Source organism: Sylvia atricapilla, chromosome 6 (assembly GCF_009819655.1).
Source record: "Sylvia atricapilla isolate bSylAtr1 chromosome 6, bSylAtr1.pri, whole genome shotgun sequence".
NCBI classification, from domain to species: domain Eukaryota; kingdom Metazoa; phylum Chordata; class Aves; order Passeriformes; family Sylviidae; genus Sylvia; species Sylvia atricapilla.
In genome coordinates, this window is record NC_089145.1 from 47,392,700 (window position 1) to 47,415,395 (window position 22,696).

Below are 22,696 nucleotides of genomic sequence, written 5' to 3' on the forward strand. Positions count from 1 at the left end.
AGGGGGAGGTGGGTGGGTGTAAAAAAAGCTTCTTTGACACAAGACTGTTTTAAAGGAGGTAGAACTTGGCCTGTTACGCTTAATGTTGCTTAACACTGCAAACTCAGTAGATCCTTTTACAGGTCTGTCCTTCACTCTTAAAAACTGAGGGTAATGAAAGAGAATGCATTGTGCTCTGAAAATTAGAACTAATGGTATAATAACTTTATTTTAGTGGCCTAGATTGTGCCAAGTTACATGAAGGATTAGCAATAGGGGTTCCACTTGATGCCTGTTTCTAGGCCTAATATAAGGCAAGATACTCTCTTAAATATGAGTCTTCTGGATTCATCCAAGTAATGTACTTGAATAGTTATAGCAGATAAGAGGTTATCAAAGCAAGAAGTAGATTTGATGCAAGGAGGAACTTCAAGTAGCTTTCTCAGACAGAGCAGTACCTTATTTTCTCACTGTTTCTTTGCATTGTAAAATGCCTTGCACAAGAGGTGATTCTAATACTATAAGGAAAAATATGTTGTGTTTGAACTGAATAGTTAGGGTAGCATATGCAAAAAACTAAATGGAGCCCTGTTACACTGCAGAACAAAACCGTGAAATAATCAGTCTGATCAATTAACATACATTTCTACACAGATAATGAGTTTTTTTAATAATATGATTTGATTAACATGATCAGTGAAAGTATGACTGAATTATAAATCTTGTTGATGAATTGCTGTGAATTTGAAGGAGGAAATAATTTGTAGTAGTTTTTGCTAAATTAATAAGCTGTCTTTATTCTGGATACTAAATTGTATTAAAAAAAAGTTTAAATTTTTTTTTTTTATAATTTAGGTCTTGCTATCACAGATGAAATTTTGCTGAGTAAGGCAGAGTGGTCCAAACTTTTTGAAGCTCCAAACTTCTTTCAGAAGTACAAGTATGTATTTTATGGCATGGCAGAATATTTTAAGTTTATCAGTTGAACTACCTCATAATGCTCTGTAGCGCAGGATCATAAATATACATACATTAGTTGTCCTAAAAGTGTTTTGTTAGGATTTTTCTATAGTGTGGGAGAGAGAATACACTACTGTCCTTTCCTTTGGAAAGTATATAATCTCCTCAGGTACTTTTTTGTGTCTTAAACCTGTATTTCAGAAACTAGTTAGTCCCTGACCCAGGTATTTAGAATGTCTCCAGTTAACTCTAGAATTAGTATGCTACCAATAACATTGAAGAAGTTTCATCTGGTTTGACTAATAGAAATGTTCTTTAGTCCTGTCAGTAAGCATTCTAAAAATGGGTCTTCCCAAGAAAAAACATGTTAAACTTATTCTGAAGGTCAGTACTTAAGATGATTAAGTACTTGAAACTGTGTGTTTTCTTCTGTCAATATAGTCAACAGTTTACTCTGATAATAAAAGATACTTTTGCAATTGTGTGGACTAACTACCAGTTGTATTAGTTATTACTTGATCTTTTTTCATTTAAGTTTAAGGCTCTTGGATTTTTATTAACTCACACCTAGCTTTTCTCATTTTGTAATGTCTCTGAGGGAAATTCACACTTCACACACTTAGGGTTTCTAGTAATATGCTTGTGGGGCAGAAGCTTGTTAAATGTATAGACTTGCTGAAAGTTGTATTTTTATAATAAATATGGATTATTAAAATATGGACTACATCTTCTTTGCCCTCAGTTGAAATTTGAGACCCATTTTTCTTGAATCAAGATCAAATATATTTTACACTTGTTTGTGTTGGGTGGTTGGTTGGTTTTGTACTAATCTAAACAAGATTGAAATACACAGTTCCCCCATTAAAAGAGACTGATGACCTTCATAATGTGTCTGTGTTTTGTTTCTATACCTTTTGCATGATAAAAGGTTTAAAACATTTGGATGGCTTTTATGTTGTTCCTTGGAGCTTAAGATTGAAAACATTTAAAAGAACAGTTAAATTATATTATTTTTTGAAGTAAAAAATGGGCTGCAGACAAATCAGTTTCTCCTCAAGAGATTACTAATAAGCTCCTTAGTACATTTTCTTTATTTCTTTCAAAAGTAGAAAAAAATAGGAAACATTTAATGTCATTTGAAATAATCTCCATTTTAATGCAGGTTTTTTTGTGTACCTGCTTAAGCAATTTTACAAGGTGTAGCAATAAAAGTGTCTCTTCCTCAACATTATATATCCAGGTTTTCTGTTCTGTGCAAGATGTCTTTGGTCTAATTTTACTTTTTTAAGCGTGGAATGGTATTATGTAGCCTGTTTTACCTTAATTACCCAGGATTTTGTCTGTTTTTGCTTAGTAGGTTAATTTTACAATTTTGGTAGTCTTTACAAAGTAAATAATTATATGCAGTTATCTGTATGCAGTAAATGTGGCTCTCTTGGTCAGATCTCCATCTAAAAGATAGATATTTTGGAGTTCTTTTCCCCTCTTCACACTCTTCTCCTGTTTAAATTGTAGATGCCTTGGCATGTTCTGCTAAAATTCTTAGTAGTGTGTAATGCTCTGCCAGATAAGAGAACATCTGGTCCTTGCTCTGAGACAAACATTTCTTTCAATCTCTGAAAGCATAGCTTCACTAGTCTATCACTCTTAAAGGCAATTAGTTGCTCAATATCTGTTGGTTATAAGCACTTTTGACTTGCTGTCGGTGTTTAAAATAAAACTTGATGATGTGTGATTAAGGAAATCTAGGGGCTACTGCATACCTGCATAGTAGGAGCAGATTAGAAATTAGGAAAATTAGGAAATCTGTTTTTAGTCTGCTCATTTTTTTCTTTTTAAATGTCAGCAGTTACTTGGAGTTAGGGAGTTGCAACATGTATTATCTACCCTTTATGTAGGTTTAAATTTTTAGACGGGGAAAGCAACAACAAAAAACGTGTAGATATGATGTTTTACAGGGAAGTGACAAGAATTTCAGATGGATATGAGTTTGAAGTGTTGCATGAGAAATGAAATTGTTACAGTTCAAGACAAAGAGAACAGTGTTTTGAGAGAAATAGCTCTTTTAATGAGCTCTAGCATATTCTTTCTATGTCATTAAAAGAGATAATTCTGCTAAATAAGTAGAGTATAAATATACCTTTTAAAAAGGTGGTTTAAATTCTTGGCTTCATAGGACTTTCAAGTACTGAATATAAAAGTAATAATTCCCAGATAGGTAATAAAGAAAAATTAAAGTTAACATGTTCAGGTATTTTCAGTTGGTGGTGGGGTTTTTTTGGTGTGTGTGTGTGTTTTTTTCCCACCCAAAATTAATATAACTCTAATTTAAGTATTTTTTAAGAAATACTTGTGTTAATGAGGTATTACAATTCCATACTATCTATATTAGGGGTTTTTTTCAGAATGCTGAAAGGAAGATATGTTGGTTTTTTTTCAGAATGCTGTGGGAAAACAGCAAAGCCCCAAACTGATCTAAAAGTTACCACTGAGAGGCAGAAGCTTAACCTAAGACTACTTTTTCTTTGTAATGAAGTGATAGATACTTCTGAATTACACGTGTGCTTTGTGGTAAAATTACGAATGAGGCACTGATAAAAAAACCTTGTCTTAGCAAAATTTGGCAGTGAGACCTTGGACTCTTAAAACTAAGGATATCTTAATTTTTAATATAAATTATTTAATTTTGTTGAAAATGGTAATTGGAAATTTCTAGAGAATAATTCCCTCTCAGCACTAACACCTGGTAGGTGAGTTAGGAGAAGCTGGATCCTTTTCTTCTCAGCGACTACTACATGACCAGAAGTAGTTAATCATCAAAACAGTTATTTTTTTCAAATAAGGCTTAGGGCTTTTTTCTAGGGGCTTACCAGCTAGTTGAGGCTTTTGGACACAGCCAAATTACTTTTTTTTAAGTAGTCCTTCAGAAGTTTGTTTCACAGGGATGCTTTTAAGAAGTAACTGGAAAATCAGTTTCTTCAAATGTTTACGGGTTTGGAATTTATCTTTTTCAATTCAGACATGGTTAAAAATATACAAAAGCTTAAACAGTTGTGCCTACTGAATTAAAGATTTTGCAAGTGTGCAATGTGTGTGATGTAGGAATCTTACTGAAAGTGTAGTGCTCCTTAGAACAAACCAGTATTAATAATTAGTAATGTCTCATACAGAATTAAAGAACTCATACTCTCGTTTTCCTGTGAAGTAGTTAATACTGTCAAACTGCAAAATGAATTGGTTCTTTTGCCGCTATATTGTTCAGAACAGGGAAGTAGTTTATCCAGATTTCTCGCTTGCAGTTCTCTTGTTTCATTGATGTTCTCTGACTGAAATCAGAGGGTTGTAGCACGTAGCAGGATTTTGGCTCTTGCCCCCTGAAGATAATGTAGCTGCTAACTTGATCTGCTGATCTGCATTTGCTGTTTGATTTGAAGGCCTTTGGCACTGGAGTACTCTGTACTGTAGTTTTCCAATGCCATTAACCTTGCTTTCCTCTCCATGAGCTATATGCTGGGGACTAGTCTCTTGTGTTACTACTGTTCTTTAAATACTGCTGAGAAGCTTCCTGAACGTGCCACATCTGTACAGAGTAGTGCAGCATTGTGTGACATATGATGTTAAGGACTTCCCAACTAAGCTTCTGAAAAACCTGCCTGTAAGCATGTGAGATTTGCTTTAGCACTCTCATTAAGAACTCAAATTATAAGTAATCTTTTCCCATTCTGCTGTCCTTGGGCTTCTTTGTTTAAAATGCTGTTCTTGTTATGTATACTGTCTCTAAAATCTACTTACAGTGGGTATACACTGAATATCCTGGAAAGTAATTGGGAGTTTAAGAATTAACATCAGAGGAAACATTCCTTATGAAATTTCAGATAGGTGTCTTCAGAGAATTCCAAAATGCAGATAGAACTTTTTTATCCACATTTAATAGTGTTATTTTGGATTTTGAATAAATGCATGTCTGCTAACTACTCTTCTTACTGTTCAGAATAACGTTGCAACTAAGACAGTTGACATGTAAAAGTAGTTCTGGACAACTTTTCTCTTGGTTTGTAGTCAGTTAAATCCCTGATCTCATCAGGTATTGAAGTATTTCAACCAGTGCTGCATTCCTTATAACAGTAACCTTAATAAAAGATTATAGTGGAGTTACAAATGGCCCTAAACTCCAGAATGTTTTGGAGTCTGTTAGTCATACACTTGGGACATAGCTCCTTGTTCTATTTAACAAAGCTTAATTTAATGCAAGGTATATACTTAAGTCAATCTGTGTTTTACAATGTAGAGTTTACTGCGAAGTTTTAATATTAAGGTTTGAATGTCTAGTTTTAGAAAGACATATAGAATAGCATATTGTCTTTATCTCCAAAGGCATTATATTGTACTTCTAGCAAGTGCACCGACAGAAAAACAGCGACTAGAATGGTGAGTAATCCTCGAGATTTAAAAAAAGGCAAAACAACCCCCTCCACCAAAAAACAAAAATAGCACCTCTCTTCCCCCCACACCATCAACCTTTGACACAAGATAGTATCTAGTGTATCAGATGTCGTCTTAATGAATGAAAGTGGAGCTTCAGTGTTTCATCACTGAATGGATGAAGATTGTAGCGTTCTGAAAAAAACAGTAAAAATTAAAAACTGGGGAGTGAAGGCTGTTGTTTCAGTTTTTCCTTAGCAGCAGTCTCAGGTTTACCTTACAAATGTCTTGTGCACTTTATTAATGAGCAGTGTGAGGAGGTATATTTTCAGTTACTTAAAATGCTGTTTCTCAAAACAAAATTTCCCCTTTCCCATGTTTCTGCTCTATTTTATTAGTGAAATTTTAAGATTGGCACGTGTTGGGAATTTCTTCACCTCTAAAATTCATCATCAGAAGCAAAAAAAATGTTGGATAAATATGTGGCGGTTCTTTCTGACCACCTTTTACTTGTTGTGTCATGTCTTGTATTGAATTCCATTTGTGAAATCAGACTGCAGAGAGAGCTGCAGGGCTTTCTTAAGCTTCCATTGTCAGCCTTTGTAATGCCTTAACTGAAATTATAGATCTGAATTAATCTGACGTGCACTAATTCATTAGTACTCTCAAGTATTAGTATAAGGAGAATGTTGAGGATTTTATCCTGATAAGTGATGTTAGATACTTCTGTTATTTTCCTATTAATGAGATCTTGCTAATAAATGACATTTATACAGGGTGGGCTTGGTGGAATCAAAAATCCGTATTCTAGTTGGAAACCTGGAGAAGAATGAATTCATTACACTGGCTCATGTGAATCCACAGTCATTCCCAGCACCCAAGGAGAATCCTGACAAGTAAGGAAACTCGTTTTCTTAATTTAGTAGAGAGAGGCTAAATTAACTAAAATGCAATTTCATTAATAAATAAAAGGACATTTTTATAGACTCCTAGAAGGATTAATTTTTAATGACAGCACCTAAAGGCAGACAAATGATGCTCAGCTCTTCTCAAGTACTATTTGTGAAATTAGGTACACGTTAATTCTGTATAAGAATGTCTCTAAATCAGAAAATAAGGGAAAATGTATTTTTGTTAATAACTGTATTAATTACATAATTTCCTGCTAACCTGTATCACTTACTGCTACTTAGTTGATGCTGTTTTAATTGTGAGGAAGCCCTGAGGATCTGGGAGAACATCAGGCACTGTAGAACAGAGCTCTTGAGTCACTAAGTTCATTTAATGTTATAAAATTTAGCAGTTGGGTTGAATATCATTGAAATCATAATGGTTGTGTTTAGAATTTGTCAGGTTGTGGAAACAGTGGAAAAAATATCAAGTGCTTCAGATTGTTGAGGATTTTAAATATTTTTTGACTCTTTTCTTCCCCCTCTCAAAACAGCAGTTGCTGGTGTGTGTTCTAAGATTTTACTTCAAGATAACATTGTAAATAATTTGTAAGGAATAATATTTTTGTGTGAAGTGTGAGAATGGGGAAGAAATTTGTCTTTACTGGATGTGTGGAAAGCCTTGTTAGCCTTGCACAGGGCCTTTTCCACACCTTAACTGCTTTAAATACAGTATGGGGCTACTTATTCTTTTTTTTTTTTTTCTTAGAGGTTATATAATTGTTACATGTGTGTTCCGAGTAAAATTGCACAAAGCAGGCAGTACATCCTTAGCACCATTTTAGTGGGTGGGCATAGCTACAACTGCCTCCATAATCAGAGGCTCTAATTAGCTCTTATTTCAGAGGACTTGATGCAGGCAACACTTCCAGCAAAGGTTGTCTTCCCAGGACATTCTTTCACCATCCCACAGGAAGGAGAGCTGTCAGAGGGAGGGTTTTAACTGAAACCTGCAGTTTGTGGTCAGTTACAGCTAAGAAATTTGAGTGTTGAAGACACATTTAGGTTGCAAAATGGAAGTTGCTTAATTGGGTCATAGATTCTTCATAGTTACCTATGGCTACTTGAGAGCTGGTTATTCTCTCTCTATGCTAGTCGCTGCACGAGATAATCTATATGGGAGCACAGTTGAATGGAATAATCTACTGATGATCTTAGTTTACTTGCTGGAGGTAGACCTGTAGTGTTTAATGACTTTTATATTGTGAAGGAAAAAGGAATATTAGTCAGATCTGGTTTTTGCTTTCTGTGTCCAGTTTCCTATTGCTACAGGAGCTAAAAAGTACAGCTATTGTCTATGGCATGAAATAACTTAAGCTATTTAATTCTGTCAGTATTATATGACAGTTTTATATTAAATTTTCCAGGGAAGAATACCGTACAATGTGGGTGATTGGGTTGGTGTTTAAGAAAACTGAAAACTCTGAAAATTTAAGTGTTGATCTTACCTACGACATTCAGTCTTTTACAGACACAGGTGAGTTTTGCCTTCTAGGTGTTTTGGTATTAATGAACTTGTTGCAGTTACTGTCTGCTCAAAATGTAGTCTTTATTCATAACCTTCATAATAATAGTAGAATTGTATCTACAGAGAGGGTTTCAGCTAAGGAGTTAAAGGTTTAATGAAACACTTTTTCAATGAGTTTTAATGCTCCTAAACACTTCAGACTAATCACGTTCAGTTTGTTTCCATTAAAAGTGATAAAAATTATACATGCATCTTGCAGATCTTACTAAAATTGTGGTACATTATTTTGTAATCTTTATTAAACAGATGAATTAGTTATCATATGTGAGCTAGCAAGCTTAACCTCAAAAATTTTGAGTATATTTTAAATATTTTTGTTACTTGTTGAGACTAAATTTATCAGTGGATTAACAAAATGTATTTTATTCCATGGTGTTTCATACTAGATAATTGCTTTAATAACCTTTACTTTCATGTCTGACACTCAGTGGAGGAGAGCTTTTTGACTTGTGATGTTTACTTTTTGATTCACTAAAATAGTACACACAGGAAATTTTGTAAGCAAAGAATTGGTAACAGCTGGGGAGTGTGACACCAGAGTGTCAGGAACAGTAGCTTTGACAGATTTATCTAATAAATTTTACAGGTTTGTGTAAATTTAATGTGTTTAGTTGTGTGTTTTTTTTTTTTTTTTTTTTGTTAAACAACAGTTGAGGCTCAAAGTATTCTGTGTTTTTACAGAGTTGAAGAAATAGGTTCAGGTGTTATGTAATGCAGCTGTGGTCTCTGAATTTCTGAGACTCAGTCTGAGGAAACAAGGGAATTGAACACCTTGAACTCTCTTCCACCTCATACCTGTGAATCGAGTAAATATATAGGCATAGTTATAAATCATGCCAAGGTTTCAGAGTTGTTTTCTGTTATATGTACCTGCAGAGGGGCATCTCTTTCTTGAGAATTGAAATATTTCTTGTAATTATTGGTGATGAAGGAAAAACTATAGCACCTATACGAGCTTTAGAACTTTATTCTAATTTTTGAGAATTTAAAAAAGACAATACCTTGGCTGCTTCCTTGAAGGAGTGAAGGAATTCAGAACTTAGTTTCTCAGGTCTTTCATTGTTTATAAACAGATATTTCAGCAGTATACTTGTCAGAGATTTTTGGCATGAAAAGACTAAAAATTGCACTGACGATTTTTGATGTGATTTATTTGCACTATATTCCTGACGTTTGTCTAAATATATGGACTTGTAAGTGGAGTAACATTTCATCAAGATCCTTACAAACTGTGGTGTAGAGTTTTTGATTTGTGAATACACTTCTAGAAGTAACAATCTAGTGAACAATATTTGTGTGTTGTGGGTATTTTGGCAATCTGAAGAAGTTAGTGTGGGTCTGTCTTCATTGTTTTTAATCCATCCTAAAAACTTCTTCGTCCTGTCTTTTGGAATAGGTCCTAAGATTTTTATCAAAGGTAACTATTTTCCAGGATAAAATTAAAGAATAGCTTGCTTTTTAGTGGGGGCAAAGGGAGACATGAAGAGTGATCTAGGTTTTCCTTGTATGGAAACTTTGAGAAGACCTTATGTCAGGAATATGGAGTGCTTTAACCTGTCTGGTTTCATTGAGTATGCTTCTACCTTAGCTGTAACCTGTATGACTTTTCACAGAGAGGCTTTATGAGCTTCTTCAATATCAAGAAGTAGTGCAGTACTTGCTTTAATACTCGGTATTCATTGAACTCTTTGTGTGCCTCTCTTTAACACCTTTTTAATTACCTATTCACAGCCTATTAAGTGAGATTCCTTAATGTTTATAGAGTAGACAGTGAATAAGGGAGATACCTCTTGAGGTTTTCTATTTAAGAGGTAGAGAACCGTATTTTATTCATACATCTGCCCTGGCTTTTGTTCAATGTTGTGGAGACAGTCAGTGTGAAAGAACAAGCTTTTCATTTTTTATCTGGCTTTACTTGAACCCAGAATCTTGGGTTCCAGTGCTGATCTTGTACTAGTTCTTACTATGGTGACTTACCAGAAGCTGATGTTCTGAAGTGAGGAGGAATAACTTGCTATACTATACAAAATTAAAAGAAACAAAAACCAACCAAACAAAACTTCCAAAATGACTGTACAATATTTAATGATAACCTGAAACAAAAAGCAAACCAACAAAAAAGCCCAACGAAACAGAAAAAATCCAAACATAAATTACTTTTGTATAAAAATTTAGTGGTGTGTGAGTTGCCAGAATAATTTTAATACATTAAGTAGCACATGAGCACTTAATTCTTGAATTAAAACCTGTTTTTTGCAGGACCTGCATAAATAAAACCACCTGCAAAGAAAATAATTTTATGTAGATGCTGTAATTCTTATGAGAAAATTTTATTTCTATCTTTAGTCCCTTTCAGATGAAATCAAGAGCTTGCTTCAGAGCTCTTACAGTTAAGGCTTGTTAAAAATACAGAGAATCATGTGCTTGCAAGCCATTTTTTGTGAAAAACAGGTCACCTGTTTGCAAACCAACATTTGTGTTTCTACTGTCTGTACTGGCCTGGTAGGCAGTTCCCTTGCTTTCTCCAGAAAAAGGAAACATAATTTTTGTTCTTGAGGATAAGTGCTCTGAAATGCAAATTATTTCTGCTTGGGCAAGTAAGTGGACTTTGCAAAATGCTTCAGTATGTCTTAATGTTATTCTAATTGTGTAGTTTATAGGCAAGCAATAAACAGCAAGATGTTTGAGATGGATATGAAGATTGCTGCGAGGCATGTGAAACGTAAGCAACTTCACCAACTGCTACCTAATCATGTGCTTCAGAAAAAGAAAAAGGTAAACCTCACTAGTACAGAGAGCAGTGAAAATGCTCTCAGACTTCTGATGCTTTGGTCTACTAATTTAGGTTTACTTAGGTTTTTAGGTTTACTAATCAAAGAAGTAAAATAGCATTTTGAGGTCTTAATTTTATCTGCGAGTGATTTCATTTGAGTGTAGCAGTGTTACTAGATGCACTAAATACAATACTACATTTCTCAGAACAGTAACAATGTGGATAGTTTCTTCTTGTCTGGCTGGGTAGTGTACCTGTGGCCATATATGAGAATGGTACTATTAGTTTTTAATTAAGATGTTGCATTGGATTATTGTTTAATTTCAGTGGAGTCAGGAAGAAGGAGTGGAACTTTGAATCGAACAATTCAGTCTGATTCAAAATCCCTGCTGCTCTGTATTACCTTAATCTCAGAACAGTACAGGTTTGCTTGGATTTTTACCAGCTATACCACTGGTACATATTTTGTTCTAGGTATAGCTGAATAGCATGCTTTATTTCTTTAGCTGTTTTATACTGAATGCTGTTTTACGGAGTAGGAAGTCTTTATTGACACCAAATGTAGATCTGTTTCAGAGAACAAAGTAAATATCAAGTAATACATCTCTTTAAGTAGTAGGACTATGTCAGAAAAGGCTTTTTCTTCTCTATGGACTGAGTTCAAATCCTCTTTAAATTCTTTTTGTATACATCATGTTTTTTGATATACTAAAGTTAATGAAACTATTTCAAAGTCCACAAAAGCAAAGAAATTTGAAATAAAGCTGAAAATATTAAATACAGGAACATTTGTTTTTGAACATGATTGGTTCAGACAAATCTGTACTGGAGTTGTGAACGTGAAAATGCTTGTAGTGAGAAGATAGTGGATTATTCACATGTAAAAGGATTTGAAAATTGTCCATTAAAGTTTGTATTTTGAAATAACTTTAATTTCTGTTTATTTTTAAACTTTTCATTAGACTAACAGAATTTTCTTTTGCCTTGTGGCTTGCAGCACTCGACAGAAGGGATCAGGTTGACAGCTCTGAATGACAGCAGCCTAGACTTGTCTATGGACAGTGATAACAGCACGTCTGTGCCTTCGCCTACCAGTGCTATGAAGACAAGTCCGTTGAACAGTTCTGGAAGTTCTCAGGGGTATGGAAGACTTTCAGTCTTGTTGCTGCCCTCTCTTCTTGAATTACTTGTATTAAACATATGGCAAATACTGCATTATTCTAGACAAAGTACCACTGTTACCAAGGTGGGGATGGATGGAGATTGTAAACACTCTTATTTCAGTTTGAGCACTAGAGGAAAATTTGGGGGATATGCCATATCCCAGCACCCCCATGGTGCTGGGCTTGAGATGAGGAATTAGGAAGTTGGGGTTAAAAAGGCTTGGAAGAACACAATGATAGAAAAATTTGGGCCCTGCAGTAGGGCTATGAGAAGTAGCGAGCAGATAGTTGTGAGGATGAGGAAGTGTTTTGTGAGTTTTGGATCCAAATGGGAGACAATAGATTTTCTGTCTGGGAAATCAGTAATGTATAGCTGTTACTGATGATACCTCTGCGGATTAAGCTTAGGAACGTAATTTCCCGCTGTAGTTTTGAAGTGTGCATATTAAAGTTTTCTTAATACTAGCTTTCTTTATTAAGCCAGCCTACCTTAACTCCAGTTTGCCCCAATAAATCTTTGGGGTACTTTACTTTTTTGGAGTGTACTTTCTTCTTTCAAGAGTTTTATGCTTGTTTCTTTGACAAACATAGAAGTTATCATCAATCTCCTGCAGTTCAGCAGTATTACACGTATGTTACAGGATGTTGTGTAGGATGAAATACTTGACTTAATCCTTTCGATAAATGTTCTTTTAGTTAGTCTTCCTTGGTAAATGGTTAACAGTAGTTGATACCACTGTCTGTGCTATTGAAATAAATCTGTGTTACCTAGGATGTCGCAGGTGAAGTGGAAATTACCCTTGGCTGATTTTAGACACACACAGCTTCCCAACTTCTTGAAGATGGAAAAAGGATCATTTTTTGTGGCTGGTCACTTGAAGCCCCAGGCCTTTGTTCATGATGATTTTAGACTGAAATTTTAGACTGTAACAGTCTGTGTAAAGTAAAGACAAACTTTTGGTTCTAGGCCTTCTACACTGGTTTTGTTTCATCCTTTAGTCCATAGTTGCTGTGTTTTTCCATGCATGTCATTTGGGTGGACACAGCCTTAATTTTTGCCTGTCTTTTAAATACAACATTTTTCTGGTCTCAAATACTGTCATTGAGTGATATAAATTAAATATTTGAAATAGCTTTCATTGCTTGAGTTTGATAATAGGTTGCCAGTGCTCACTTTTAACTTTTTTACTCATGTCAGTTCTCCTCTGTAATGTAGGTAAAACACCAGCTGTGGTTACTGGTCACACATACGATGTGATGAAAAGCAGATCATGTGGCACCATAGCTTTACTAATATCTTCAGCATTTCATAATTTTTCTCTTTTTAGCAGAAGCAGTCCTGCGCCAGCTGTAACAGCAGCATCTGTGACCAACACACAGGCTTCTGAAGTCACTGTGCCACAAATAAATTCCAGTGAAAGCTCAGGGGGTAAGAAAAATGGCATAGCATGTTGTTTCTATTGAATTTTTGGTAATGTTTATTAGGAAATTTTTCTTCCAGCTTGTGTCTTCTAGTCTTTACTTAACACATGCTGTAATGTGTTCTCCTTCATACACATCGTTCAATAAATTTCTTAAAGATTCAGGAAATCACAGAGAAATTTGCTGTTAGAGATTTATGTTTGCCATTCACAGCAGCAATAGTGTTCCAATGACCTAATGCAGGTCTGTAGTTTGGCTAGCTAAACGAGGAAAAAAAGTACCTAAAGCTGGAAGAACAATTTTTATTTTAATTCATTTTGTAGTTAAACTCAAGGTGGTTCTGTATTGTCTGTTTGTACTCTGTGCTCCCATGTTCCTGCTCCTTGTGCTTCATGAAATTGATTCTAGAAATACAAGACTCAGATGTAAGCAGAAACACGTTCCTCAGCGATGTCTATCCAGATATGTCCCACTGTATGTGCTGACTTTATCCTCCATTTTCTGCAAGGAAAAAGTACACTTTACTTAAAATTTGACTCTTTAGTCAAAGAATAAAAGCATCTGGTGAAAATATTCTCTTAGAATCAGTTACTCTTTTTTTTGATGGAGCTTTTGCTGTGTACAAGGAGCAAGTCAGAAATAGATGGAAAAGGGGAGCGACTGGTTAGCCTTTCAAAATTAAATCTCTCATTTCACTCTTGGCGTCTGGCATGGTTTAGTCTTACTTCTCTCTGATTTTTATCGTGTCACAGGTGCATCAATGTGAGTAAGTTTGTCCATGAGCACTAAATGGAGCTTAAATGGCGTGACTGGTTTTTGGATTTGGAAGCATATCAGAAGTTGTTCATTCTTATATTTTGGTTAATCAAAATGTTAATCACCTGATAGTTGTTAATGAAAAATTTCCTCAATATATTTTTTCTCATCCTGGAGCATCTCCCTATGTGCGCTTATTGGTTTGAGGTAGGCAATTGATGAGATAGAACTTTGTCATATGGAGCATTTTTCAAAAGGATGTATATAATATCAGTTCTTTATTTGATGCTCTGTGATGACTTCATATTTGTCACTAGGTAATCTAAGCCTGAGAAGTGATAAACTTCATTTTTGAGTGAAAAAGGGACTATCAGATTGCTCTTGGATTTGATTTAATGCAGTCTTGGCCATGGATATATATGGCTGAGTACAGAAGCAGTAGAATTTTTCAGGTACCACAAGTAGTGCAGCTGTATTATACAGAGCTCTGTCTGGGCTCATACAGCCTGCCTTAAGCAGGGTTAATTAGGCTAAGCGGAGTGTCATTGCCATGGCTACCATGTATTTGGTACAGGAATTCTTTGTCAGAATCATGTGTTAAGGGCTTGGAAAGGACCTAAAAGATATCTAACCCAAACCCCTCCTGTCATGGACAGGGACACTTCCCACTAGACCAGTTTGTTCAAGGCCTTAACTGACCTGACTTTGAACTCTGTCAGGGTCAGGGCATCCAAAACCTCCCTGGACAACCTGTCCGGTGTCTTACTACCTCACACTAAAGAATTTTGTCCTAATACCTAATCCAGGTGTCCCGTATTTCAGTTTGTACCCTCTAATTTGTTCTATCATTACAGTTCCTGACAAAGAACCCCTCTTTGGCTTACCTGTAGGCCCCCTTCAGGGAAGGGGGAAGGTGCTGGAAGGTTGCTGGGAGTTCTCCATGCAACCTTCTCTTCTCCAGGCCCAGTTTTCTCAGTCTGTCTTTGTAGGGGAGGTGCTTCAGTCCTCTTATCAACTTCATGGCCTCCTCTGGACTTGCTCCAACAGCTCCATGTCCCTCTTTATATTGGTGACACCAGAACTGTACACAGGTGGGGTCTCACAAGAGCAGAACAGAGGGGAAAAATTCCCTCCCATGACCTGCTGCCCATACTCCTTTGGCTGCAGCCCAGGACATGTTTGGCTGTCTGGGCTGTGAGCGCATTTGCCCGCTCATGTTGAGTTTTTCATCAACCACTGCCCCCAAGTCGTTCTCCTGGGGCTGCTCTCAGTCACTTCTCTGCCCAGCCTGTGGGTGTGCCTGGGACTGTCACAACCCACCCACAGGACCTTGCACTCACTCTACTGAACTTCAAGGGGTTTGCATTGACCTGCCTGTCCAGGTCCCTCTGGATAGCATCCTGCCCCTCCAGTGTGTCAGCTGTACCACACAGCCTGGTGTCATCAGTGAACTTGCAGAGGCTGCACACAAGCTCAAGAATGAGCTTGAAACTAAACTGTGCAATGTATGCATGCTTGCTGTTCCAGACATGATGCTTACACCATAAACTGTACCACTTCCTTGATGCCTACTTGATGTTGGGGGTTTTGATTAGAGACCAGAAATACCAGTGATTGAACTGAAATGACTGTGTCGACTCCTCTTGTTGAAGATCTTTAAATTATTTGTCCATAGGTACTTCAAATGAAAGCATTCCTCAAACTGCCACACAACCAGCCATTTCTCCACCACCAAAGCCTACCATCTCTAGAATTGTTCCCTCAACGTATCTATTAAATCCATCACCAAGAAGTTCAGGAAATGTTGCAACAAAAATGCCTAGCCCTGTCGCAGCAGTGAAAAGGACATCTTCTCCCCATAAAGAAGAGTCTCCTAAGAAAATTAAAATTGAAGAGGTATTTGAGATTATTTTGAGATCATACCATAACAGTGTTCAAAACTGTGAATATTCATTTCACCCAGAGTGCTGATTCTCATATTCCCAGTTTCAGATATTTCCTATTCTGATTGCATTGCTGCCTGATATTTTCAGCTTGCCAAGGTGTTAGTATTTTTGTTTTGTTGATACATCACGTGAGATACTGCATTAGGATGAATGCTTATAATCTAAATTCTTACCTTAGAAGTAATTATTTTGGTAAGCCTATAATATGCTATGTCGTACAACTAATTCTGTCCTTTTAAACATTTTCACTTTTTTTTCTTGTTGGTTTTTTTAAAAATATGATTTTATGATTTGTGATAGTTTGTGTTTGTTTTTCAGCAGGATGAAATAAGTGAAGATACTAGCTGTATAGATTTGAATGAACATGAAAAAATGGAAACTAAGGTATCTATGCCTAGACTATATAATTTTCTGTATATTAATCGGGAAAATGACTGTGTTTCTCTCTGGGAATGACTAAGAGTGTGTCTAGATATAGACTCTCCAGTAAAAATATCAAAATTATATCTTATTTTTTTTGTTTATATCAGTATTGATGAATTGGAGTCCATTGCCTGCTGTTATGCAAAGTTGAGCCCAAATTCATAGTCATGTAGGACTGTCGTTTCTTTGCTGGTCATTTACGTGGTATTATGCATTGTGAAAAAATCAGTCATTATATTTATATTTCAGTTCATTAAATTATATCAAGGTTTTGTCAATATGCCATGATTTTCCTGCATCCCAAATCTGATCTGTATTAATAAGTGAAAGAACAATTGTCCTATGCATCCTATTTGGAGTTTGTATGTTGGGCTGAGAATCTTAAAGGCAGCCAGCTTGTTCACTTAAAGAAATTTCAAGTGGTAGTAAGTAAATCTTCTCTGGCAGTGAAATTACTGTGTGAAGTTACAGCATACTGTTTGGGGACTTTTGGGATTTTGCATTTTTTATGGGGCACATTCTGTTGTCCCTGGAATACTCTGGAAATTTTGCTTATGCTTAAAGTTAAATGTAAGTTCCTTGGTTTATAGCTTCAACGCCCTTAAGCAAGGAATTGTATCTTGTTAGGCAGTCACCTTGCAATGTCTCTGAACTTAAGATAGGTGAAGGCAGAAATACATGTAAGCACTTAATCCTCACTTCAGGAATAGATCTACTGGATACAGATCGTTATAAAAGACATAGGTAATCCTGTTAGGTTTTATTGGCCGTCTCCTCTACGTCTTTGTCCTTAATATTTATGGAAGGAAATGGTGGAATTAAATTTCTTAAAATAAACACAGGTTTTCATCTATTGAAATGCATTGCTTTTTTTGGTGTGTGTTTACTAAGTGGTACACTTTGAACTAGCAGACTTTTTATTAAAATGAGAACATTGTCGTGCTTCAGTCCTGTAGTCCCACTTTCGTACCTGAAAATCAGTCTCTGACACTCACCTATTCATTCAAAAGTTGATTCAACCCATAAAAGCAGCAAGAAAGCTTTGCTGGCAGAATGGCAAAAACTAGAAAAACTGTTGAATTTTTGAACAGTTTCTGTAGCTTATCACATGATCTTCCTTGCAATTTTTGTCTTTGTTGACTTGAATGACATATTAATGTTTTGCTATAGGATTCTGTATAGAAGGTGTTAATTGGTTAAACAAGTGACAACAAATAAGTGATATAGCTTGTGTTGATGTCAAATCCCTAATAAGTGAGACATTCTCCTGTGTGCTGATTCCTATGTCATAAAAGGAAGGCTGTCAATGCAGCAAGCACCAATGCTTGCATTTTGCTTTTGCTGTATATGCACGGTGTAAAGCATTCTGGAGTTCTAGGTGTTCTACAGAAGTAACTCATTGGAAGTGGTGTAACTGGTGATGCTTTTGGGTTTGTTTTCAGGAGCAGATTGAGACAGAAGTGAATGTTAATTCTCAAACAGAAACACTTCAGACAACTTCTCTGCAAGCTCCTCAGGTACTGTTCTTAAAAGCAATACTGCTGTGCATTGTGTTTGTGTGCTAATCTGTGGAGAAAGAATTGAAACTGAAATGAGTCCAGATGTTAAAAATACATGTATAATTTTAAATATAGATCCATTGTATGGAAAGCTACTTGTTGTTACTGTCACAATTTTTGTGTTTTAGATGGTCATTGGTCTTATTGAATGTGCATTGTAGCTAAACATGTATGGCTTGCCATACAAAGTGACCGAAGCTGGATTCGCTCTTCTGAATTGTGCCTTCAAAGTAAGGGGCTCAGTTTATTCCTTTGTGCTTTGCACATCACAGAATAATCCTTTTTAACAAGGAAACAAATGCTTTAAATAGCTGCTGCTCAAAGATATCCAGGTAGAGGTTGAGGATGTCTGACATAGGACTTCAGATTCTAATATTTGGTATGAGATACAAGGTGAAAGCTTGTTGATCCTTAGCCTTTTGGTGTTAGCAGTGTAAGGTCCTTTGAAAACAGTAAGAATTCTGTACCATTCGCTTAAATTTTTGTTTCTAGTATTGTAACAACTTCTAGAGAGCACATCTGTTTCTTGCTAGAATTTTTAAACTTAGTGCTCTACTGGTTAAACTGTCACTATCAAGCACTTTATGCACACTTGAATCATTAAAGTATGTGTAGTGAATGTGTTGGTTGAAAATGAAAATTGTTGCAATAGTAATAATGGTATTTCTTACTGGACATTTTGAACTATGTGAACAGTACTGAATAAAGATAGAAAAGTTGTTTGGCAAAAACTGTAGATGCTACATGGACTTCATAAACTGCTTCGGGGAAGTTTTTAGATCATTTAGTAAGTACATAAATTTTATTTTGTCTGTTGTTGTCAGGGATTATACAAAGCTTTGTAGCTCTTTTACAGATTGTGTGGTTGTTACTTTAGCAAAAGTAGTCTGGAAACTACAAAGGATGGTGAGCCTCCTCTGTCATTTTTCAGTGTTCTTGTTGTCTTGTTTAAAACACTGCCCATGTTGTAGAAAATAGAAACGTGTCAAGCTGCAGATCAGCACCAACCAGGCGGTTACTCGGGGTCAGGGTGATGTGAGGTTTGCAGCATTTTACCCTGGGTTCTTGCTACTTTGTGCTTTGCTACTGCATCAGTCAGTGTTAACTTGATTTATTTTTAGTAAGGCAGCAATTAAGAGCAGTCATTTTAATGCTATTTTCCCCATGTATCAAATGTACCTTTATAGGGATTTCGAACGTCTGTAATGTAAGAGAACACTTTATGACAAATGATGTGAAGTATTGCATAATAACTGGGTTATTGGGATGGCAAATAATGTGCCACAGTGGAAGTGAAAATAATTTAAAAAAAAACAAACAAAAAACCCACCCCAACCTTTGAGGCATGTATGGCAAGTGAAAAATTATTCAATCTCACTGAATCTTCGGAGTGTTTCTTTTCTGTGTTTTCCTTTTGTTTGTTTTAGATGTAATGATGTAATTTTGCTAAATGGTGTTTTAAGTGAGAAAAAAGTGTTCAGATTATTGTCAAGGTGGAATTCTTAACACATTAATACAGTAGCTTTTTAGAGTTTGTTACACTTTTTTTCATGTAAATCTGAACCAATATGAAAAATTGGAAATCTGACTGTAGAATTTTTCAACAGTTTAGAATGTGAATGTATGAAGACACACACTTTGGGTTGGGAACTGTTTTTCATCATTTGTCTGTGAGGGCAGAGACTTAACACTGAGTTTTTAAGAATGGTTTTTAAATACTAAACATGTAGATCAGGTATTAGATGTGACTAATCAAGCACCCTTCTTATGTGGATGTTTTACTGTAACACAGGTTATTAGTAGGCCCAGCTTTATCTGCAGCACTTGCTAATTTCCTGCAGTTGTCAAAAAAGGAAAAGCACACAAAGATTCTTTTAGAAATTTTCCTCAGTAAAGACTGTGTAGGCAAAGGAAATACCTGCTTCTCTCTTTATAATCTGTAACTATATTCATATACTCGTAAGAAGTCTTCTAAAGATCTTTGTTTTGAAAGTTAATGCCAATTACTACAATATTTTTCTTTTTATATTTACAAAATTAAAATACAACCAAACTTCTTTTCTTTTCAGAAAACACCCAGTACAGACCTTTCAGATATCCCTGCTCTTCCTGCAAATCCTATTCCTGTTATCAAGAATTCAATAAAATTGAGATTGAACCGGTAAAAAACACCTCAGGGGTCCATAAACAGTATCTGCCAACTCAACCTGTTGTCTTCTAATAGAAAAAAAAGGAGAACGGAGGGTGCAAGACTAGAACATAATCGCAAGTGGATTTAGGTATATGTTGTGCACTTCCCTTTCTGGACTAAAGTCGCCGCTTGATTGGAAGTCCAGGTTAGTATGTGAAGCCAGGAGTACAATTAATGTGTTAGCAACAGTTACATTAAATATTTCGAAGGATTACTGCCTTTAAAAACATGAACACTATTTGTAGCCATATTTGACATTCTAATTGAATTTGTTTGATGCATTGTTTCAAAATTGAGATAAAACTGGCATAAGAATCCCTTAAATGCACTTTTATGTACTTTTTTATTGGAGTATGACTAATTTTAGATCTTTAGCTGATAATTTCATTTTATTGAAGAATCTCTTCAATAGTAGTAATTTGCAAATTGGATGACATTCTATGATATACTATACATTGAAAACAAAGTGTATAGTATTTTTAGTTCAACTGCCATCAAACAGCAGTAAGTCTTTAAAATGTAATGTCAAATCTTGGGGTCATAAGATGCAAGTTGAGAAAGTAATTGGGAAGTTTTGGTATTGGTGGGACATGATTGAGATGTGGTCTACTTTTATTTATAGGATTGTTTTACGGTGCATACAAATCAGCAATCAAACAGTAAATAAACTTTCTTTTGAGCCAATTGAACTCCTTATTCCCTTTTTTTATCCCTTTACTTCTTGGGAAAAGCTTTTGCATTTAGTGTTGGGGTTTTTTTGGGGTTTTTTAAAATTATTTTTTCAGCTTGTATGCACCATATAGAACAATAGTTATTTATACAAAATAAAAATAAGCCATGTACTCATTTGGGTTTACTCCCTGCCCCTTACCTAGTTCTAATACCTTGTGGCCTCTAGGCACGAATTCAAAATTTGTCCCATGACTAAAGTGTTTAGGTAAATATTGTGTGCCTGTGAAATACACCACCTGTCTTGATGGCCTTTGAATCACTAAATATGATTTTTGTACACTCCATAAAGGTCCCGTGTGCAGTAAAATGCTTAAAATTTTAAATAAAGACAAAAAAGATTTTTCCCTAAGAATTTTAACCTTTTTATTTTTCGATAGTTCATCACAAGTGGTTTTACATATTGAACAACACCAAATTTTTAAAAATCATATTTCTAGTAAGCACTTGACATCTAGTGAGCTCTCTTACTCCTATTTTTTGTTCTTGTAGTCCTATCAGAAAAATAACAACTTTTTGTTTTGAACGATCCGAAGCTCTCATGGCAAAGAGCAGCAGTATTTGAGGAACATGAGGGATACCAACAGTAATACCAGATGTAGATAACAAACTTCATGTTACTATTACTTAAGTCTGAAATACGTGGGATGTCAAATCATACTTCCCATACTTTGATTAGCATGTTTTATGAAATTCCTTCTCCCATTGTGCTCCATCCTATTACACATGCATCTTTCATGTTACAAGTTAAATTACTTACACTCTTCCCCTTATCCTTCTAAATTAATTCTCCAAAGTCAGAGTGTAGCTTATCTTTTACTTAGGCTGTGCAGTAACTGAAGGGTTTTTTTTTTTTTTTTTTTGCCATTTGTCTGAGATGTCTAGTATACAATATTTCTCTTTTCCTTGCCCTGTGCAGCCTGCTGTCGTCCACCCCCAAAGAAGGTTATATCTTAACAGTTGAAGTGTACAAGCTGTCTGTGTATTTTGTGTAGCTATGGAGTTTAGATCGAAATTGCCAGGCACAAATTTAGTCTTGTCATTTTGTTTACACATCAGAAAATCTTTTTCATTTTATTAAACGTTTCATGTAACTGAACCCAAGTTTTGCCAAGCTGGAAACTTGGAACCTTTCTGTATAGTGACTTTTTAATTCTAGTTTTCATAACCTGGAGATCAGACTGTTGCTTTCGCATGATGTACGTAGTGTCTCATGACTGGAGTTTGCTTTGTTTTATAGTATCTGTACTCCTTGTATTTTTCAAGAGCTATTTTGTAAACAGATGATGTATTTCTCCATTGAAAACACAATAAAAAACAGCACAATCCCATGGTTGTCTGATTTTTCTGAATGTACTAAATTGGTTTTACTTTCTTAATTCTTACTTAGCTCTTAAATTTTCTGCTAAAGCAAAATACAGTATGGCCTAAAGGAAGTATAGTAAATAATGCTTATTTAGAGAGTATTCATTTATGTTTGCTATAGGAAGTGGAAGTATCACGCAGAAGGATGTTGGGTTCTAGCTATTAAAGGGAAAGTTTGTGAATTGTGTTTTGGCAGAGGCAGAGTTGCCAAAAACACACAAACATTTTAAGGGCATCCATTCCATCTCTCCATCCAAAATTCCTAAAGTGGACAAAACTAGAAGAAACATGTGCCTAAACAATTTGGGGGTACGCTATTTTCTGCAAAAGTTTGAACTTCATTTTTTAAAAACGTTGGCTGTAAGAGCTTTGGCACCTCAAGCTTTTCTTGCAAGTGCCTGTACCTTATGTCAGCAGATGGCACTATTTCTCTTCTTGTTAAGTAGTTAAAGCGTGTCCTGAAATAAAAGTAAAAATTGCAAGTAGCTGTGCATCACTTGATTGATCTTTGTATCAGCATGAGCCCAATC

General features: G+C 35.5%; 1 protein-coding gene across 11 annotated transcripts in view; it reads left to right on the plus strand.

Moving 5' to 3' along the window:
- Nucleotides 1-22,132, plus strand: part of PAPOLA (poly(A) polymerase alpha) — a 43,903-nt gene extending 21,771 nt beyond the window's left edge. For 4 of the 11 annotated variants that reach the window (XM_066321839.1, XM_066321840.1, XM_066321836.1 and 1 more), the window contains 11 exons: nucleotides 835-919; nucleotides 5,314-5,367; nucleotides 6,138-6,257; nucleotides 7,679-7,788; nucleotides 10,493-10,614; nucleotides 11,610-11,752; nucleotides 13,104-13,204; nucleotides 15,629-15,849; nucleotides 16,218-16,283; nucleotides 17,765-17,839; nucleotides 19,951-22,132. In XM_066321839.1, coding sequence (XP_066177936.1) covers nucleotides 835-919; nucleotides 5,314-5,367; nucleotides 6,138-6,257; nucleotides 7,679-7,788; nucleotides 10,493-10,614; nucleotides 11,610-11,752; nucleotides 13,104-13,204; nucleotides 15,629-15,849; nucleotides 16,218-16,283; nucleotides 17,765-17,839; nucleotides 19,951-20,046 — 1,193 coding nt within the window. In that variant the 3' untranslated portion in view covers nucleotides 20,047-22,132. Of the gene's footprint in view, nucleotides 1-834; nucleotides 920-5,313; nucleotides 5,368-6,137; nucleotides 6,258-7,678; nucleotides 7,789-10,492; nucleotides 10,615-11,609; nucleotides 11,753-13,103; nucleotides 13,205-15,628; nucleotides 15,850-16,217; nucleotides 16,284-17,764; nucleotides 17,840-18,009; nucleotides 18,112-19,950 lie in introns of all 11 variants that reach the window. The other 7 variants (XM_066321841.1, XM_066321837.1, XM_066321842.1 and 4 more) reach the window with 5 other exon arrangements.
- Nucleotides 22,133-22,696: the final 564 nt, after the last annotated feature.